Source organism: Prionailurus viverrinus, chromosome B4 (assembly GCF_022837055.1).
Source record: "Prionailurus viverrinus isolate Anna chromosome B4, UM_Priviv_1.0, whole genome shotgun sequence".
NCBI lineage: Eukaryota > Metazoa > Chordata > Mammalia > Carnivora > Felidae > Prionailurus > Prionailurus viverrinus.
In genome coordinates, this window is record NC_062567.1 from 2804058 (window position 1) to 2823405 (window position 19348).

The 19348-nt window shown below is 40.4% G+C and overlaps 1 protein-coding gene across 1 annotated transcript in view; it reads right to left on the reverse strand.

Annotated features, from left to right (window-relative positions):
* The window catches only part of PRKCQ (protein kinase C theta), a 187173-nt gene that overhangs the window by 29608 nt on the left and 138217 nt on the right, over window positions 1-19348 (reverse strand). Inside the window, exons 13-14 of the mRNA XM_047867798.1 lie at window positions 9725-9816; window positions 8132-8194 (exon numbers count right to left, since the gene is read on the reverse strand). Coding sequence (XP_047723754.1) covers window positions 8132-8194; window positions 9725-9816 — 155 coding nt within the window. The remainder of the gene's footprint in view (window positions 1-8131; window positions 8195-9724; window positions 9817-19348) is intronic.

Consider the following 19348-nt stretch of genomic DNA (forward strand, 5'->3'; position numbering starts at 1 on the left):
CACAAATCTTCTCTCCCTTCCATCCATCCTACACAAGCTACTGAGTTCCCCAGTGATATGTATTTTATATATATATTGCAGGCATTACAGATAACAGAGAGAAAAAACAAACCATAGATTCTGATCAGGGTTTTCAATGTTCTGACGGGTATTTTTCATTTTCTTGGAGATTAAGGAATTGTATAAAACAGTTGTTTAATACATTATTTTGTAGATGGACACCCCCCACCCCAAAGCCCATTGTATCCAAAGGTTGCCAAAGAGACTGCTTAAGATGACTTCCAAGCCTTCCCTAAAGTTGTGTTCTGTGGCTCTAAGTATGGCAACTTTCCCTTGACTGTGCCCTCTGGGAATGGAGAGGTTTCCCGAAGTGAATTTTCAGCCAACCCTGTAAGCTGCTCAGTATTGACCATCTCTGATGGGATGCTTCTGGCCTGTATTATACACAGTTTGCTGTCGTCAACACTCAGTGTGGGACAACATTTAACCTTTCTTTTAATATTGTATTCAGGTGTACAACACAGTGATTCAACAATTATATACTTTACGCTGTGCTCTCCACAGTGTAGTCACGACCTGTCACATACAACACTATCACGATATTATTCCGTGTGCTGTACTTTTCATCCCCATGACTTATTTACTTTACAACTGGAAGTTTGTACCTCTTACTCTCTATTTCTCCTACCCTTTCACTGTCCTATCCTCTGGCAACCAGCAGTCTGTTCTCAGTATTTAAGAATCTGCTTCTGTGTATGAGTCTTTTTCTGTTTTGTTTTTTAGATTCCACATAGAAGTGAAATCATATGCTATTCGTCTTTTTATATCTGACTTCACTTAGTGTAATACCCTCTGGATCCATTCATGTTGTGAATGGCAAGATTTCATTTTTTTATGGCTGAGTAATAATTACATTTTGTGTGTGTGTGTGTGTGTATACACATATGTATATGTATATATGTGTATATATGTAGATATATGCACCACACCTTTTGTATCCATTCATCTTTTGATGGACACCTGGGTTGCTTCCATAGCTTGACTACTGTGAATAATGCTGCAATAAACATATTAATCCATATGACTTCTCAAGTTAGTGCCTTTGTTTTCTTTGGGTAAATACTAAAGTAGTAATACTGGGTGATAGGGTATTTATATTTTTAATTATTTTAGGAACTTTCCTACTGTTTTCCATAGTGGCTGCGTCAATTTACCTTCCCACCAACAGTGAATAAGGGTTCCCTTTTATTCATATCCTTGCCTACGCTTGTTATGTCTTGTCTATTTGATTCTAGACATTCTGACAGGTGTGAGGTGATATTTCATTGTGGTTTAGATTTATGTTTCCCTGATGATTAGTGGTGCTGAGCACCATTTTGTGTGTCTCCTGGCCATGTGTTCTTAGTAAAAATGCATATTCATGTCCTCTATGCATTTTTAATCAGACTATATGTTTGGTGTTGTATGAGTTCTTTATATATTTTGGATAGTAACCCCTTATTGCATATATTATTTGTAAATATCTTCTTCCATTCAGTAATCCATTCTGATGAAAGAAATTGAAGACAACACAAAAAGTTTTTGTTTGGTTTGGTATGGTTTCCTCACTGTGAAAAAGCTTCTTAGTTTGATATAGTCCCAAAAGTTTCTTTTTACTTTTATTTCCCCTGCCTTTGGAGTCAGATCTAAAAAACATCATTAAGACTGGGGTCAATGAGCCTTATTACTTCCTATATTTTTGTCTAGGAGACTTACAGTTTCTGGTATTAAATTCAAGTATGTAATCCATTTTTTAGTTTATTTTTGTGTATGGTGTAAGAAAGTGGTCCAATTTCATTCTTTTGCATGTAGCTATTTATCCTAACACCAGTTATTGAAGAGACTGTCCTATGTTCTTGCTTTCTTTGTCATAGGTTAATTGGCCATACATGCATGGGCTTATTTCTGTGCTCTCTATCCTACTCCACTGATCTGTGTGTCTGCTTTTGTGCTAATGGCATACTGTTTTGATTACTATAGCTTTGTAGTAGAGTTTGAAATCAGGAAACTTGATATATCCAACTTTGTTTTTCTTTCTCAAGAATGTTTTGGCCAGTCGGGGTCTTTTGTGGTTCCATACAGATTTTGGAATTTTTTGTTCTAGTTTGGTGAAAAATGTCATTGGAATTTTGATAGGGATTGCACCAAATCTACAGATCTTTGTGTAATATGGACATTTTAAGTGTTCTTCCAAAACATGAGTATCAAATATCTTTCCTTTTATTTGTGTTGTCTTCAATTTTTCATCAGTATGTTAGTTTTCAGTGTACATGTGTTTCACACCCTTAGGTACGTTTTTTCCTAAGTATTTTATTCTTTTTGATGTGATTGCAGATGGAATTGTTTTCTTGGTTTCTCTGATAGTTTAGTATACAGAAATGCAGCAGATTCTGTATATTTTGTATCCTGCAACTTTACTGAATTTATACTTATTCTAATAGGTTTTTTTTTTTTTTTCTGGAGTCTTCAAGGTTTTCTATGTATAGTATGTCAAGTACAAAGAATGACCATTTTAATTATTTCTTACCAATATGGATGTCTTTTTGTTTTCCCTGATTGCTATGGCTGGGACTGCCAGTACTATGTTGCATAAAAGTGGCATGAGTGGACATCATGTCCTGTTCCTGATTTCCAAAGGAAGGCTCTCAGTTTTTCACCATTAAGTATGATGTTAGCTGTGAGTTTGTCATATATGGCCTCTATTATACTGATGTGTGTTCCCTCTAAATCCATGTTGAGAGTTTTTATCATGAAGGGCTACTGAATTTACTCAAATGCTTTTGCTACATTTATTGAGATGATAGGATTTAAAAACAATTTTTTTTTACTTTTATTCATTTTTGAGAGACAGAGCACAAGCGGGGGAGGGGCAGAGAGAGGGAGACACAGAATCCGAAGCAGGCTTCAGGCTCTGAGCTGTCAGCACAGAGCCTGAAGTGGGGCTTGAACCCACGAGACATGAGATCATGACCTGAGTTGAAGTCGGATGTGTAACCAACTAAGCCACCCACGTGCCCCAAGATGATATGATTTTTCTTTTTCATTTTGTTAATGTGGAGTATCACATTGATGAGCAGCTATTTAGCTGTTCTTGTGTCCTTGGAATAAATCCTACTTGATCATGGTGGATGATCCTTTTAATGCATTGTCAAAATTGATTTGCTAATAATTTGTTGAGGACTTTTGATCTATGTTCATCAGGGATATTGGCCTGTAATTTTTTCTTCTTGTAGTCTTTGTCTGGTTTTGGAATCAGGATAATGCTGGCCACATAGAATGGATTTGGAAGCATTCCTTCTTGTTCATTCTTTCAGAATAGCTTGAGAATGATAGTATTAACTCTTCTTTAAATGGGTTAAACCCAGGGGCACCTGGGTGGCTCAGTCGGTTAAGCGTCCGACTTAAGTTCAGGTCATGATCTCACGGTTCATGAGTTTGAGCCCAGCATCGGGCTCTGTGCTGGCAGCTTAGAGCCTGGAGCCTGCTTTGGACTCTGCGTCTCCCTCTCTCTCTGCCCGTCCCTGCTCATACTGTCTCTCTCTCAAAAATAAATAAACGGTAAAAAAAATTTAAAAGTAAATGGGTTAAACCCTTCTTTAAATGTTTGGTAGAATTTACGTTTGAAGTCCTCTGGTTCTGGACTTTTGTTTCTTGGGTGTTTTGGATTACTGATTCAATTTTGTTACTAGTAATCAGTTTGTTCAGATTTTCTGTTTCTTTTTGAGTCAGTTTTGGAAGACTGTAAGTTTGTAGGAATTTATCCACTTCTTCTAGGTTGTTCCAATTTGTTGGCATATGATTTTTTTTTTTTTAGTAGTCTCTTACAACCTTTATATATTTCTGTGGTGTCAATTGCAACTTCTCTTTCATTTCTGATATTTTTTATTTGGGTCCTCTCCCTCTTTTTTTTCTTTTTTTGTGATTACTATGCTAAAAGTTTGCCAATTTTATCTTCTCAAAGATCTGTCTCTTAGTTTCATTGATCTTTTCAATATTTTTTCTTCTCTATTTCATTTACTTTTCCTCCAAACTTTATTATTTCCTTTTTTTCTATATTTTTGGGCTTTGTTTATTCTTCTTTTTCTTGTTCTGTTAGGTTTAAGTTCAGATTTTTTTGAGACTTTTCTTTTTTCTTGAAGTAAAAATTATAAATTTTCCCTTAGAACAGTTTCCTGTGTCTCAAAGATTTTTGAATCACTGTGTTTCCAGTTGCATGTGTCTCCAGGTAATGTGAATTTCCTCTTGATTTCATTTACCTATTTATTTTTTTTTTGGTAGCATGTTGTTTAGCCTCTGTGTTTGTATTTTATCTAGTTTTTTTTCTTCTGAGTTCTAGTTTTATACTGCTGTGGTTGGAAAATATGTCTGATATGATTTTGTTATTCTTAAGTTTATTGAAACTTGTTTTGTGGCCTAACACATGATCTATCCTGGAAAATGTCCCATATGCACTTGAAAAGAATGTCTTCTGTTTTAGGATGAAATGTTTTGAATATATCTGTTATGTTCATCTGGTCCACCTGTCATTCAAAGTCACTGTTGCTTTGTTGATTTTTCTGCTTAGATGATATTCCCGTTGCTCTAAGTGGGGTGTTAAAGTCCCCTACTGTAATTGAACTACTGTTAATTTCTCCCTTTATGTCTGTTAATATTTGCTTCATATGTTGTTTCTATGTTGGATGCATATTTACAATTGCTCTTTTGTTGGATCAATCCCTTTATGATTATGCCCTCCTTTGTCTCTTGTTACAGACTTTGTTTGAAAGTTGATTTTGTCTTATATAAATATTGGTAGTTTATTTTTTGCTTCTGTTTGCATGGATTATCTTTTCCATCGCTTTACTTTCTGTCTGTGTGTCTTTTATATCTGAAATGAGTCTCTTGTAGGCAACATATAGTTGGGTCTTCTTTAATCTATTTAGTCATCTCTATCTTTTGACTGGAGCATTTAGTCCATTTACATTTAAAGTAATTATAGATAGGTATGTACCTATCCCTATTTTGTTCATTGTTTTCTGGTTGTTTATGTAGTTCTTCTCTGTTCCTTTCTTCTTCTCTTGCTCTCCTCCCTTGTGATTGATGGCTTTTAATGATATGCTTGGATTCTTTTCTCCTTTTTTGTGTGTATCTATTATAGATATATAAATGTGGTTTCCATGAAGTTTATATAATACCATCCTAAGTATATAGCAGTCTCTTGTAAGTTGATGGTCACTTAAATTCAACACATTCTAAAAGCATTGCATTCTTAGTCCTCCCCACTCCATGTTTTATATTTGTAATGGTCTGTTTTACATACACTTTTATATTGTGAATCCATTAATTGATTTTACTTTTTAACCTTCATACTAGGTTTACAAGTGATTGATTTACTATATGTTTACTTTTACCAGTGAAGTTTTTTCCTTTCATAATTGTCTTCAAGGCATTTTCTTTTCTGCTTGAAGAAGTCCCTTTAACATGTCTTCGTAAGGCTGGTTTGGTGGTGATGAACTCTTTTAACTTTTGTCTGGGAAACTCTTTATGTCTTCTTCAAATCTGAATGATAACCTTGTTGGGTAGAGTATTCTTGGTTGTAGTTTTCTTCCTTTCAGCACTTTGAATATATCATGCCACTCCCTTCTTACCTTCAAAACATGTGCCAAAAATCTGCTGATAGCCCTGTGGGGTTTCACTTGTACATAACTAGTTGCTTTTCTCTTGCCTCTTTTAAGATCCTCTTTAATTTCGTACATTTTAATTATTATGTGTTTTGGTGTGGATCTCTTGAATTCATCTTGTTTGGGACTGTCTGTGCTTCCTGAACCTGGTTGTCTGTTCCTTCTCTTTAGCTATTATTTCATCAAATAAGTTTCACTCCTTTGTTTCTCTTCTTTGTCTTCTAATATAAATGTTAGCATACTTGATGTTGTCTCAGAGGTCCTTTAACCTATGCTAACTTTTAAAATTCTCTTTTCTTTTTGCTGTTCAGCTTGGGTGCTTTTTATACCCTATTTTCCAGATGCTGATCTGTTCTTCTACCTCCTCTAATCTGGTAGTGATTCCCTCTAGTGTATTTGACATTTTTGTTTTTGCATTCTTTAGTTGATTTGTTCTTTTTTTGTATTCTGTTTGTTGAAGTCTCACAGGGTTCATCTGCTTTTCTCTGAAGTCCAGTGGGCATCTTTATGACTAGTACTTTGAACTCTTTGTCAGGTAGATTGCCATCTCTATTTCATTTAGTTCTTTTTTGAAGTTTTGTCTTCAATTTGGAGCATATCCTTCTGCTTCCTTATTTTGACTTTTTCTGTTTATTTATATGAATTAGGTGAAAAAGGCACCTCTCCCAGTCTTGAAGGAGTGACTTTGTGTAGGAATGTCCTCTGTATAGACTATATATGCCAGGAAGCTTTGGCTGGCTGGCTGTTATCACATTGGGGTGTTCTATGCAGAGGGCTTCTTGGATGGCTGGTTGGAGCTGAAGCAGGCATAGACCAAGGGATCCTGGGGCATTCTGCACCAGGGCTATCCTGGCAGGAAGTGAATATAGGCTGGTGGGTCCTGGGGCAATCCACATCAGTTTGCCTTGGTGGGATGGTTGGAACTAGGGTGGGGAAAGGATAGAGGTGTCCTAGAGTACTTTATATTTGTGCTGCCTTGGCTAGATGGCTGGAGTCATAGGGGGTACTGTCTAGGAGAGCCCTGGTGTGTATCATACTGGGGCAACCTTAGGGAGATGGCTGGAGCTGTGGCAGGCATGGGTGGGGGGCCGCCTTTAGGGGGATGGATGGATCTGGTGTAGGCTGGCATACTGGGGCTCACTGAAGCAGCAGCCTGGCTACAGTGCCTGGACCTTGCTCCTGTCTGCACTATCAAAGTGGAGGGGGAGCTTAAACAATGGCACCCGCCAGCACCTCTGGCATTGAGGAGAGTTCTACCATCTCCCTCACCATTTGGTGGACATTCAGAGTCTAGTTGTCCCTTAAACTACTTTGCCCCCAGAGGGGCAAGTCTGCATGGCCCTCTTCAGTGCCATCCCTCCCCCTGCAGTTGGTAATATTGGGGGTGGGGATCTCATCATTACTGTGCCTCTATCCTTTGTTGAGCACAAGCTTTCCAGTTGGCCCTCAGTCCTTCAAGAGGAATTGCTCCTTTATATGTTGGAGTAGATTTGTGTGTCCCTGAGAGGAGGTGCATTTAGGGTTTTCCTATGCTGCCATCTTGGACCCCCTCTTACCATTGAACCTTACTGATGACTCTGGTCCAGTGTTATGAACACTTGCCACAGAAGGACACATAACCCCACTCTCCCAGAGCCTTTTGATTGACTTGCATCTTCCCTTTATATTGGATTCAACATGACCCTCTCACTTTGCTCACTGGGCCAGACTCCAGCAGCTTCGCCAGCCTCCTGTCTGGCTCTCTCTCTTTTTTTTTTTTTAATTTTATTTTTCCCCCCTAATCTTCAGTGAGTCAGAAACCAGACAACCAAGCTTTTGGTGATTTCTATGTTAAATAAGAGTCAACTATATTTTGAGCAAAGAAGTAAGGAGATTAAAGTACAATAGCTTTCCTCTGAGAAGGGTGTGAACAGATGGTGTATGATAGAGACATTTTGGATGGACATCCACTCATGAAAGAGAGTACACATGGCTTCCTATGCACTTCTACCGGGTGCAGGCAAGTAGGTTTCCACGGGTGTGTATGAGTGTTCAAGGAAGAGCTCCCCTCTTCCCCCACCCAAGAGAACATTCAACAAGCATTCTAGTTGGCCCAAGCAAAAATCAGGAAAAACGAGCTATGAAAGAGACAGAAAGAGAAAGCGATGATTAAGATGCCAAAGGGAAAGCAGGGTAATGGAAGGAGATGAGAAAAGTGGAGGTGAGTGGGGGAGAATAACTATATAAGGAAGGACCATAATAAAGAGCAAAATGAGAGCAGAACCCTACTTCTTCTCAGATGGGAGTTCCTGACTTGACTGTCCTCACCCCGGCCGTGCAACTTCCTGCCACAAAGCACACTGGCCATTTCACATCACCAGAGCAGAATGATTAAATTAACTGGACAGGGAATCAAGATATCTCTGTATGTGTTTCCAAAGAATAAAGTTTACCTGTACACAATTCCTTTGGAATGAAGGAACTGCAGACCCAGAATGATTTCAGCAGCATAGAACCTGAGGGAAGGAAAATCAAAGTTCAGTATGGATGCATTGATGGAACAAAGTAAAATCCCCATTTTAAATAGTGGGTACTCTGTGCAAGTACTGTCTGAGGTGTACCCACACAACTCTGTACACACATAATTTCGTTCAGTCCTAACAAAAGAGAGATGTCCGTTCTATATGTTCAGCCCCAGTCCTCATAGCATGAAACAAAGCTTAACATAGCATGAAACTAACCTTAAGTTAGTCTTACCTGCATCTAGTACTTATTCTTCTATTTTAAACTATAATGCTCAAACTTTTTTTTTTTGGCTAATAAAACACACATATACATTAAATGTAATTGTATAAGTATTACAGAAAAATAATTTTCCATTTTATTTTAAACTCTGCTTGGAGCCCTTAGACCTGTGTGCAGGGTCATTCCAAATAGACCCGGCTTGTTTATGGGCAAGAAATGCAGCCCGAGAGGCAGAGGAAGGCAGATGGAAGATGGGAGTGGGATATGCTCTCCATTTGCAGTGATGACAGACACCTGGGAGTCATTGAGGGCACGACAGACAGCATGTGTCTGTGATGGCGTTCATGCCTTCCAGAGGTAGTGAGGAAGGTGGGCGGAGAGAATCCGTTAGCACGAAAACTGCCTGATGATTTCTCTGCTGTGGAAATCCCATAAAATTCTCTCTGGGCACGTTGCTGATGGTTCCTGGAGGTGATGAGCTTAGTGGTGTGCGAGCCACTGGCTTTGACAAAAAGCCATTTCAGCCAGAGTTTCTGTGGGAGCTGGTGGGACCCGTCCATCTTTCAACCCAGCTCAGCCTACACCACTCGAAAGTGCTCATTAGGGGTGAATGAAAGATTACTGAGCACCGGGAAAAGGAAGCTAGTGTGTACCCATATTTTTAAGTGGCCCTAGTGGCACAATTTTCTTTTTTCCTGAGTGTCACGGTTTTATTACTGAGGAAACAGGGCCCACGGGAGGAAGAGAGGCAGGGGGTTGTGTGGGACTCAGCTTCATTTCCACCTGGCAAATGCAGTCTGCCTGGTTTCGAAAAAGGTGAAGATTTATTCTCAGAGAGTAAATACCTCTTCTGGTTTCTTAATTCTCATCCCCCCACCTTTAGCCAGATGTTTTATGCCTTCACCTTGAGCTTCCCATCAAAGGCCTTAGAGCTTCATCCCCATGACCACCTTTAAGATCTGTGTTTCATTTGACTGCTTCTTTTCAAAGGGCAAATATTTGCTTCTGGGTTTAGATTAATTAGAAGCTTGATGAGCTAAGTGGTTTCTTAAGAGACTAAGTTCTTGATTTCAAAACATGGAGAAATGAAACAAAACAGACTCCAATTTAAGCTTCACAAATGGGGAAAACAGTTGCCTTGTTGGATAGGTCCCCAGGGCGTTACCCTGACCTGAGGTTGTGGCATGCTGAGTGAGGAAACAGGAAAAATGCCACAAGGGAGAAGTATCGATGGGCATCGCAGGTGCTCAGTACCTGACAAGAACAGTGGAAAAACCCCAAACCCTTTAGAGGGCTCTTACGTGGCTCTGGAAAGATCAAACTTGTGGCAACTTTGGATGTGGTACATTAAGTCTCCTCCATTGAGATACTCCATCACAAAAAAGAGGTTTTCCTAGGGAAAAACAAAAACAATTCCAAATTTCAGCTTTAAAAAAAAATAAGGAAAAAAGCGCTACTTTCTGAGTGGATTTAGATTATTTCAGGGGAACCAATTCTATCTTGAGATCACTTACAAAAAGACCAAGATAATTTAGCTGATCTACAGCATTTCCGAACACCAAAAAGAAGCTTGGGGCATCTGGGAGGCATATGCGTAACGTTTGCTGGGATACTTACACGCTATGATGCAGCTGATGGGGCACGGCATGAGGAAGGGTCCACCCGGACTCGCCCACCCAACAGTGATGGTGTTGGACCCTTAATGGTATACAATGCTGATTGTATACCTGTGGAAATTGATAGTGTGTAGGATGGTAAGGATAACACAAATCTGGTCTCTGACTCCAGGCACAGGGCTTGGAAGCATGCGTTCAACACAACACTTAGTAAGTAGTTCTGAACATACTCTCCAGGTATGGCCCTGTGGTAGGAGTGAGAGTGGGGATGTGCATTCCTGCCTCACCCATCAGATTTGACGAAACACAGTCCTGCCTTCAGCTGACAATTAAGTGTAGCCTTATCTCTTGCCGGTCCTGATTTCACTTGTTGCAAGACCTTGCTGACAAGCTAGCATGTTGCTTCCACCAGAGGACATCATGCATGTTACTAGAGCTGGCCCCCTTGAATGGCCGCCATCAAAAGTAATGTTGAGTGGTCTTCAGGTTGAAGACCTCTTCAGGTCTACAGGTCTTCAACATTGTAGTGAGAGTATCAGAAGCGGCTACAATTCCAGTGAGCCTGGGCTCCTCCTCCTATGTGAGGCAATGCTTCCTCAATAAGTATATATACGACACTTTGAGCATCTCAATTCTAGAGAGTCCTCATGAGCCACAGAATTAGTCATCCTTAAAGTGTGAAGACCTTTAGCATGTCTGCTCATGAATTTGCACCCCAAAACCTCACTTGGGTGATTTTTTAACAGAATTAACCTTTGAGTTTTCATGTGAGACTAACCGAGGCCCTGGGGCATATGAAGTGACGGTGTTCTGGTCTGATAGTGACCTACATTTCCCACCATTTGTACTGAGGCCAGTTCTCCACAGAACTGGGGAAACCAAGTCTTGTGGTAAATATCTCAATAATTTAGGTAAAGATCAGTGTCGTCCCGCTTTTTCTAAACTTGACCTCTGATCTAATTTACTGATTTCTATCTTTAACTGGAGCCCTTTCCCTTATGGACAGGCCAAAATCTCTAGTGATAGATGTGCTAACTTAACATTGATACTTCAAATATAGCTTGAGATTAATCATTTGTTCAGTCCGCACATATCTGCTTCATCAATAGCACACGTTTCCTTTAGCTCTTATTCTTGTAAGTACCATGTGGACCACTTCTAATCACCTTTTTTTTTACCTAAAACTATAATGGTCTGTACGTACACAGTAGTGGAATCTCCTACGTGCTCAAAAGAACGAAAGCTATAAAAGCTTAAAGGCCATTTATAACAGTGCTCAGATGAAGGGTTCCTCTTAAGTGTTAGGATGCTTATAAATCCTTATAAAACTTGAAAATTTGGAATTTATATGTTGTCAGCTAGGACTCGAGGCAAAAGGCCAACCCTAACTTCTACACAACACTGGGCACAGTGGTCCCATCAGTTCTCATGCTTAAGTCAGGTCTGTACCTAGCTATGAAGGGTTGGGGGGTTGAACCTGTGTGGCAAAACACAGACTCTAAGGTACCACAGGGCACAGTCATTGTTTACTCCCTTGGGCATTCCAAGAAGACCACACTACCATAGTGATTATTAATTAAATAGTAATGGAGATTTATAGCATCTTGTCTCCACGATAAATCTTTTAAAACAATCTCTTCTAATTCTCATCTTTATATTAAGCCAGAGGCACTGAAAAAAGCCAATCGATTGCCTTTGGTTATTTATGATGGCATTTTGCTTCAGTTCAAGTGCTTGGTTTGGGTGAATACCAGATAAATGTGAGCTGCTTATAGGGAATAAGGGCAGTCCATGCCTGGAGGTCCAGCTTGGGTGGGCAGGGTGGGGAAACCTGTTATCCTTCTATAAGGTGCTGTTCTGAGTGTCCTTGCCTTTTTCTAAGGGGTTCTGGATGCTGTTTGGAAGTCCTGGGAAGACATTCATCCAGGGAACTCTTGGGTCTACACTGGGCCCAAGGAGATGGCTCGGTGATGAAGTCAGAATAAACATACACACACAAACCATGCAGTCCTGGGGTCTGGGTTTCAAGGATCACGTTTTGAAGGATGGATAAATCTTTTAAAATTTGAATCCCAAGCCCCAGTTGTACATACAAACATACATGCATATATGACAGACTCAAACTTTCATAAATGGCAGAAAAATGAGTACTCTGAGCTGAAGGTGACCTGCCACTGACCTTGAACCCTTAAGCACCACTCTCGAGAAGAAAAGCCTGCCCACTGGAAGGATTCCAGATTGACTCAGGTAGAACCAAACCCAGAAGGACAGGACTCAGGGTAATGGTCAAGACCAGGGCTTTGCCCTTACTGAGAACCAAGTTCGTATTTCTTCTATTTGTGACCATGGAGAAGTTAACCTCCCTTGAGCATTATCTTCTTTATTTGCAAAACAGAGGGATAATATTCCTGTCTCGAGAGGACTGTCATGAGTATTAAATGAGATGATACATGTAGAAAACTGACTCAGGGTTCGCATTCAACATGCCCTTAATAATTAGTAGCTGTTGTCCTAGCAAAACAATTTAAAAGCTAATCAAAAGACCCCAGCAGATCAGAAGAACTAAATAAACGGAGAGAGATTCCATGTTCGTGAATAGGAATATAATATTGTCAAGATGTCAATTCTTTCCAACTTATAGGTTTAGTGAAATCCCGGTCAAAATCCTATTGAATTATTTGTGGACCTCTATAAACTGATTCTAACATTTACACAGAGGCAAAAGACCCAGAACAGCCAAAAAAATTTTTGGAAGAACAAAGTTGGAGGTCAGAACTACCCATCTTCAAGACTTACCACAAAGCTATAGTCATCAAGGTGGTGTGGTGTTGACAAAAGAATGGACAGATCAAATGGAACAGAGTTTAGAAACAGACCCTCACAAATACAGTCAACTGATCTTTGAAAAAGAAGCAAAAGCAATATTACAGTGGAGCAAAGGTAGTCTCTTCCAGAAATGGTGCTGGACATCTATATGAGTAATTCCGCCTTTAATTTTCATTACATCTTCTGGAAAAAAAATGCATGACGTCAAAAACCAAACTCCAGCAGATCTTTCTCAGCAAAAGGACTCCTCAGAAAAGAGGAAAGCAGAGAGCCAGGTCTCCTCCATGCTGTCCTATCTTTTCTGGTCATGAGCTGAGAGAAAACGTGAAGCAGGGTAATGAGGAATGATGGGGTGGGGGGGGGGGAGGCTTATGACCCCCACACACCAGTAAGGACCTCTCTTTACACCGGGAACTACATTAACTAACACACACGATTCTTTTGGTGAGTCAGAACTGAAGTTGTGAGGGTATGGGGGATAGTGTGCTCCAATCTGCCCTGGACTTAGACTTTGCCAGCAGTTCCTGGGATAGCAAGCATGGAGTAGAAATTCTGGTCTCTGTGCCACCACTGACTGGCTGGGTGATCATCCTTGGGCCTCAGTCTCAACCTCAGGGAAACAAGAAGTGCTGATGAAATTCCCCTTCAGTAGCCTCAACACTCCCTGGTTTTCACCATACATTTAATTTTTTTTTCCCTTGGGGAAAAAGATGACATTAATAAACTATTAAGTACATTATAAGATCCATGCGGTGCTTCTCAGGTGATAAATACCTATAAGAGGATGTGATGCTTGCAAAATTCTTCAGAGATGTCTTCGAAACAATGCATATTTGAAGTAAAATTAGGGACACCTGGGTGGCTCAGTCGGTTGGGTGTCCAACTTCGGCTCAGGTCATGATCTCGCGGTCCGTGGGTTCGAGCCCCGCGTCGGGCTCTGTGCTGACAGCTCAGAGCCTGGAGCCTGCTTCAGATTCTGTGTTTCCCTCTCTTTCTGCCCCTCCCCTACTTGCACTCTCTCTCTCCCTCTCTCAAAAATAAACATTAAAAAAATTTTTTTAGGGGCGCCTGGGTGGCGCAGTGGGTTAAGCGTCCGACTTCAGCCAGGTCACGATCTCGCGGTCCGGGAGTTCGAGCCCGGCGTCGGGCTCTGGGCTGATGGCTCAGAGCCTGGAGCCTGTTTCCGATTCTGTGTCTCCCTCTCTCTCTGCCCCTCCCCCATTCATGCTCTGTCTCTCTCTGTCCCCAAAATAAATAAACGTTGAAAAAAAAAAATTAAAAAAAAATTTTTTTTTTAAAAAAGGATAGAAATGAGCCTTCCTTTAGAATCCTCCTCAAAGGAGAGGAAGTGTTATGGCCCACCATGCCACCCCAAGGAAGGTCGTACAATAGGGGTCAGATGGCTTCCTCCCATGTAAGTAGTCTCCTGGTTACGCTCCTAGAACATGGCGATCGGTTGGGGGCAGATACCCCTGTGTCCCAAGGGTCCTGACTGCTTTAACATTTAAATCAATCCCACCAATGGCTGAAGATCAGAATATGTTAGGGCAGAATTTGCCTTAGCACTGTTTTGAGTAGACATCAAATGGCAAGAAAATAACTTTTTGACTGGTCTTTCTATTTTGTTTCTGAATCACGCGTTTTATTCTCTTAGAACTCAAGCAGGCCTGCTTAAAGAAGAACACTTCTGACTTTGGAAAAGAATAGAAACAAAGGAGTAGAGCCTGACAACCTGTAGAGCTATTGTCCCCAGTTCAATCAGTGAGTTTTTTCACTTTGCCTAAGTAGGAGGCCAAAACATAGCATTTTGTCAAGTAGCTCTGTGGAAAAGCGAAATTTGTAAAAGGAAGGTTGCCTCTCTTAGCTAGTTCCCTGCAGGACGAAACCCATTAAGGTTCTTGCAATCTCTGTTGCTGTTAACTCAAACGGACGGATTTGTAAAATGAATGTTCCAGTAAGGGCCCGTGTCTATACTATTCGTAGTCTTTACAGTGTGAGTTCTCTGAGCGTCCTTCCATCATCTACTGATTAATGAAATGATAAAACACTGAGCATATTTCCTGACCTATCCTGTCAGGAACGTAAGTTGAGTTGCGGTTTGACAGTACAAGGACATTGGGGCCACTGGAAGAAGTGACTGACTGAATAGTCCTTAAGAACCTCTGACCAACCAGAAAGTATTTGACATACCATTCAATTACATTTATTTATCAACTTTCCCGATTAGAACTATGGCATACAGGCTGTTTGTATGCCAGACCACAGAAACAAGAGTCACAGTTATGTATTGCTTTGCTGTGATTTTCTGACAGCTGAGCACAATAATCAATGCTGATATTCTGTAGATAGATGGGTATTCAATGCTCTGTAGTTTTTTTTTCTTTTTTGGTGCTTTAAAAAATAGTATTATTATATTCTTGTAAGACCACTTAAATATTATATATCAACTACTTTCAAAAATTCAAAACAGCCTAGCATTTTTGCGAAGAATGCTGTAGGTATGTGTACAAAGTCCTGGATATTTTCCAGTTTCCACAAATATGTCATTACTTGGCTGACGGAACATTGTAGTTGGCTCTCCTATGTTCTTACAAAAATATGAGCTCACTGTAGGGAGACTCCAATGTCTAAGTACTTTTGTATTCATTTATTTTCTTTATGAAATATCTATATAAAATTTAGCTGTAACAGTAATTTATACTGAGAAAAAGGAAAGGAAGTAAACATTGTACATAAGAATAAAAATATCTAAGTATTTTTGCTAATCTAAGAACTAGAAAAAGTCATTAGAAGATTTTTTTTGAATGTTTATTTTTGAGAGAGACAGAGCATGAGCAGGAGAGGGGCCAAGAGAGAAGGAGACACAGAATCTGAAGCAGGCTCCAGGCTCTGAGGCCCAATGCGAGGTTCGAACTCATGAACCCTGAGATCATGGCCTGAACTGAAGTCAAATGCTTAACCGACTGAGCCACTCAGGCACCCCAGAAAAAGTCATTTTTTAGATCATATCTTATGTACTCATTTCAGTGATATTCAAGGCCAAATTCCTTTAATAATTCTCGTCTAAATTTAAGACCTCACCTTTGAACCTCTCCCCTAGTGACTCCCATCATTTTTACTTAAGACTCAGCACATGAAGAGTGTAACTCGTGTCAGAAGTAGGGGTGGGGTCCCCTTCAGAGTGTGAACTACCTCAGAAGTTTTTACTTCTACTTATCGTTGCCCTAAAGCAAGGTTCTGGTTGAGAATTACAACCCGTGAGAGCTGACATCCTCAGCTCTGTGGTCGTGCGGAAATGGGGGCGCTTCCTGTCTGGGAGGGCACAGAGCTGGGGGCAGGGCTGCCCAAGCTGTGTGCTCAGAACACGGCAGGCACAGAGTTTGCATCCGGTGGGTACATGTGTGGGGCACACTGGATGTTGGGCTCACCCGTATAGTTTTACACCCTCTGTCAGTTTGGTCACACCAGTGCTCAATTTCTTAGGTGTGCCTACAGTTTAGAAGGCTGGGGAATTCTGAAATCTGGAGTCCTGTATCTATCGCTTTCTTCCATATTGAGCTATAAATTCAAACATCCTATAACAACAGGCTTATTTCCTTTTTCATTAGGGACACGTCCTCAAAAAACAAACAAACAAACCAATAGATAATCATTTGTGTACATTTTATGTCTAAATATGGAGTGGGGAGAGTGGGGGAAAGAGATTGCTCTCTGCAGACCTGCAAACTCGTTCATTAGGGGTTGTTTATATTTCTACTATAAACTCTAATTAGTACAATTCACTGCCTTTAATAGACCTATTAGTACATTTCAGAAATAATGTGCCTGAATTTCTAGAGGTTTGTACCTTGCAACGGGAACTCCGGCTCAGTAGGTGTTTCCTGGCTTCGTTGTCCCACAGGGCCTTTTTGCATTAACTAACAAATTATTTTCTTTCATAACAAAGTATAAACAGGACTCCATTTCATGCATTTTAAAATGGTTCCCCCTGATATGATAAGGTCTCTACTGAGAAGCGATGTAGCAGTGAGGCCTATGGACTTCACCACTGAACTGCCTGAATTGGAGCCCTGGGTCCCCTGCTTGGCAGGTGTTTGACCTTTGATGGGTTGCTTGTCCCCTTAGGAGCCCCTCAATTCCTTTATCTGTAAAATGGGGGTGATAACGTGGTCTACTTCGTAGGGTTGCTATAAAGGCTAAATGAGCTAAAATACTTCACACACCTACAACCTGGATTGGCACCTGGTGAATGCTCTATAAATGTCAGCTGTTACTACATTTACAGCTACAGTTATTGTACATGTAGGATATATGTGAAGATGTATGTTGAGACATATATTCACAAGTACAAAATAATCTCAGGAACAGGCTGAGTCTTAACATAAAAGACGAGTTAGGAATGTATGGGTTTGATGTAGAAATGGCCTACTTTGCTGAAGATTTTAGTCCCCAAATTATTAATACTAGATTTAGTTAATTAAACTAAATTACTTAGTTTCTAAATTAGTTACTAAGAAAAGATGAAAAGGAACATAGAAGTAGAAATTTGAGTACTACCTTTTGAGTGCCTTTGAATATTAGAACTTGGAATGAGTCTTCTTTTTATAGTACTTTTACGCATTTTCCAATTTTTAAAGTATGTTTTGGTGTAACTTTATAATTCAGGAACATATTAATGGGATTTAATTATAAGTCAGAGACAAATATGATGTCACTCACATGTAGAACTTAAGAAACAAAACAGATGAACACAGGGGAAGGGAAGGAAAAATAAGACAAAAACAGAGAGGGAGGCAACCGATAAGAGACTCTTAACTACAGAGAACAAATAGGGTTTTACTGGAAGGGAGGGGTGTGGGGGAATGGACTGTGTGGGGGATGGGCATTCTGGAGGGCACTTGCTGGGATGAGCACTGGGTGTTATATGTAAGGGATGAATCACCGGGTCCTACTCCTGAAACCAATACTACACTGTATGTTAACTAGAATTTAAATAGCTGGGGCCTTGCAGTCTGGCCAATGTATCCATTCCAAAGAGGTCTGGAATAAGTCCGAATCACTGAGAGATCAAAAGTAGTATTGTTATCTGTAGCGCTGGTGTGGGAATTTATTTATTTATTTAAAAAAAAATTTTTTTTTCAACGTTTATTTATTTTTGGGACAGAGAGAGACAGAGCATGAACATGGGACGGGCAGAGAGAGAGGGAGACACAGAATCGGAAACAGGCTCCAGGCTCCGAGCCATCAGCCCAGAGCCCGACACGGGGTTCGAACTCCCGGACCGCGAGATCGTGACCTGGCTGAAGTCGGACGCTTAACCGACTGCGCCACCCAGGCGCCCCTGGTGTGGGAATTTAGATTAAGCATCTGATGTAAAGCAAGGTGCTGGCTGGTGTAGATCATCCAAGTTGAAAATGGCAAGTGAAACACTTTGATGAAGGAAGGGCCAGGTACAGGGCAGGAGCCTCTTCTGATGACATACTTTTAACATCGCCTCTAATGAAAATGATACAAATAGAGTCATCCTTTCAAAGAAGACCCAAAGTAACTGAAAAGACCTAAAAAGGGAAGCCTCATGAAAATAAAAATCTCTATCCCTAATAGGAAAGAGAGGTTTCTAAAATTACAGAGACAGATTTCAAAAAGGTAGTTGTGTAATCCCCACGGGGCTGCTTGCACACACAAATGTCATTTAGAGAAGTGAAGAGTTCTAGAACTGTCAACACATGTCCCTTAAAAATATTGTTTTCAATATTGATATTTTGTGAATAAGTAATTTTTTTTTTTGAGAGAGAGAGAGAGAGAGACAGAGCATGAGTGGGGGAGGGGCAGAGCGAGAGTCCCAAGCAGGCTCCAGCTGAGCTGCCCAGATGCCCCTGTGAATGAATATTCTAGAATTCATGAGGGGGGAATTGCAAAGGTAGACTCAAAAGGTTTATTAATATAATGTGCCTTCTATACTGCCTTCTCCTTAAGAATGATCATAATCCCTTTTCAAAAAATTTTTCAGTTTTTAAATTTTTGAGAGAGAGAGTACAAGCAGGGGAGAGGAGCAGAGAGAGAGAGAGAGAGAGAGAGAGAGAAAGAAACTCAAGCAGGCTCCACACTCAGCAAGGAGCCTGATGCGGGGCACGAGCCTGATGCGGGGCACGACCCTGGGATCATGACCTGAGCCAAAATTAAGGGTCAGTCACTCCATCAACGGAGCCACCAGGTGCCCGGATTAAAAATCCTTTTTACTAAGAGAATGAAAATAAAGAGCCTGGGACATTATTTAGTGCTAACTGCTATTCAATATAGTCAAACACTGAATAAATAAGAGAACAGTTGCCAAATGTGCACATGTTATTGGATGCATGTGGACTTAATGGCACTAAAGACATTCATAATCTTATCAAACCAGGAGCAATTTTGGAAAAAAAAAATGGAGAACTTGGCAAGTAGGCAAATATCATGCAAATGAGGTTCAGGAATATAGACTCC